Source organism: Apis dorsata, unplaced genomic scaffold (assembly GCF_000469605.1).
Source record: "Apis dorsata unplaced genomic scaffold, Apis dorsata 1.3 scaffold_376, whole genome shotgun sequence".
Classification (NCBI taxonomy): Eukaryota; Metazoa; Arthropoda; class Insecta; order Hymenoptera; family Apidae; genus Apis; species Apis dorsata.
In genome coordinates, this window is record NW_006263639.1 from 844,382 (window position 1) to 846,987 (window position 2,606).

A 2,606-nucleotide genomic window follows, 5' to 3' on the forward strand; every position below is an offset into this window, starting at 1 on the left:
TGATGAAAAATTTATAAAAGATTCTATAGAAAATATACAAGAACCTACTGAATGGAAATGGAAAAATCCTTATAGTATTTCCGATTTTGATAGGTCGAAGTATTGTCGACACAACTTTGCAGGTAAATGTTATAAAATTTAATCACAACTTTTATTAAAAAAAACAAATATGTCAATGTATTAAATATTAAATTTATTTTTTTTTAAAGAAAATGATTTTACTACGAATTTATTACGTGATTTGTGTGACAAAGACAGTCGTTTCAAAGTTCCTTCAAAAATTGATAACAACAAAAATATTTTGTATAATTTTCGTGAATATTTGGTCAATTATCAAGCATCTTGTGGTATTCCACGAACAGAATATTCTTTTCTGGCTCTTATTAGTATGATGGGTCGAGCAACAGGTCGATCTCTTCTTGCATTATTGTATGTCATGTTGAACATTATACCTGTTATGGAGGTATTATCTAATAATTGAATTATTATAAATTTTTTTATATTGAATTTGATTAATTGCACTGCTCAAAATAATTAAAAGTATGTCTTCTTAAACATTTTTCCTAGTATTAAATAATATATTGTACTTATATTTTTTTTCTTATAAACTATTTTATACTTTTATTTTATTTTATCTTAATTATTTTGAGTGGTATATGATAAATCTTCACAATTTATTAATAGTTTTTCATGAATTTTTCATTTCAATAAATGATTATATCATAACTAATGAGTTATGTACATATGTACATTCTAAATTATAAAATTAAATACTTTTTAATTTCAAAAATAATAAAAAAAAATCCAATATTTAAAAAAAAAAGTATTCAAAAATTTGTAATGCTTTTTTTACAATTATTTGTAAATTTTTAATATATATTTAAATATTTATAAAATATTTAATACTTAAACATATATGTATAAATGATAAAAACGATAAAATCACATTTTCTAGGTATTCCTATATTTATTGCGATTTGTTCTGGACAAAGTTATTAGCATAAACAACTGTAAGGACTTCCGGCAAATGATGACTCAATGTGTAATATTTATAACAGAATTATTCAGTGTTTACATATGTCTATTATTTATATTCGGTTTTATTATCTTACCGATTGTACACATAGTATTTGACATAGTAGCAAAGATTATGTTTTATTATTAAAGGCAAATAATATTTACGTATAATTGAATGATTACAAACTATAATTATTGAGAATTGTTTATACATGTATAATTAAAAAATTTTCATTATATTATCTTTAGATCAAACTTAGTTTTATTTTCTAACTTATTGTTATCAAAATCTTGTAAAGAATATCATATGTATGTATTCTTTGAAATTTTTATATTCATATATAATTTTCTTTTAATTAAATCATTTTTTTGCATATTATTATAATATTTTTGAGGATAGAATATTATAAATAATAAAAGCATATATTATAGTATTCGGTGTAATTTTATTAAAAAATGCATCAACAGCATATATTTTAAAGGAAATATTTCTGTTTTTTAAACAGATAATAAAATAATTTCTATCGAATTAATTTTTAAGATTAATAATTATTACTTTTTGAAATCTTAATAATCATGCATTTCTGCTATCGAATTAATTTTTAAGATTAATAATATTACTTTTTGAAATCTTAATAATCATGCATTAGATATTCAGTTTTTTAAATATTCAATATTTTTTGTTTTTAATTATTTATGAAAGATATTAAATATTTTCACTGTCAAACTAAGATTTTTTGGAAAATCATAAAAAAGAAATATAAATAAATAAATAGATATGTTTAAAATTTCGAAATTTTTTTTTTTTTTAATCTTCACTTTTTTAAAGATTCTATCATAGCCTAATTTTTTTTTTTTTTTTTTATAAGTTCTTAGTTTGACAATGATAAAATATGAAAAAAAATTCTGTTACTATATGATATTTATATATTGTATAACAATTGCAACAAATGCGCTAATAATTATAAACAAAGAATAAAACTTCAATTCCTATTAATGCAACGGATTCGTATATATCGAAAGAAAAACATATCAAATGTTTTTTTAATACGATCGATCCGTAATCAGTCACTTTGTACGAGTATCTGAACAATTGATCCAACAGTCTCATTGATTTGAAGCGTGCTGCTTTAAACGGAAGGATGTGCAAAAATTTGTATTTCCTCTAATATATTTAATTAAAGTGCAAATTCAGTTTAAAACTATTTCATTATGTTCAAAAAATGTTCATAATAAATGTTTAATGTTCAATATAAAACAATTCTATTGAAAGAGAATATATTAAATATAAACAATCGTGAATATAATCATATTAATATTAATCACTAAATCATATATACTTCATTAATAAAAAATTGTTATTAACGGTGATAAATAAATAAGGAATTAAAACGATATACCTATCAGTTAATTAAATATGTCATAAATACTAATATTTACTAATAATATTTCAATAATTTCAATAATTTAATATATGTATTAATATAACTTCATAATCACTTATATTCACAAAATATAACTGCAATTAATATCTATTGACAAATAAATGTGATCATATTCACGATAAATTATTTTTTTTTGGAATAAAA

General features: G+C 19.9%; 1 protein-coding gene across 1 annotated transcript in view; it reads left to right on the forward strand.

Annotated features, from left to right (window-relative positions):
- Positions 1–1,378, forward strand: part of LOC116186005 — a 2,186-nt gene extending 808 nt beyond the window's left edge. The window contains exons 3-5 of the mRNA XM_031511994.1: positions 1–122; positions 210–463; positions 956–1,378. Coding sequence (XP_031367854.1) covers positions 1–122; positions 210–463; positions 956–1,165 — 586 coding nt within the window. The 3' untranslated portion in view covers positions 1,166–1,378. The remainder of the gene's footprint in view (positions 123–209; positions 464–955) is intronic.
- Positions 1,379–2,606: the final 1,228 nt, after the last annotated feature.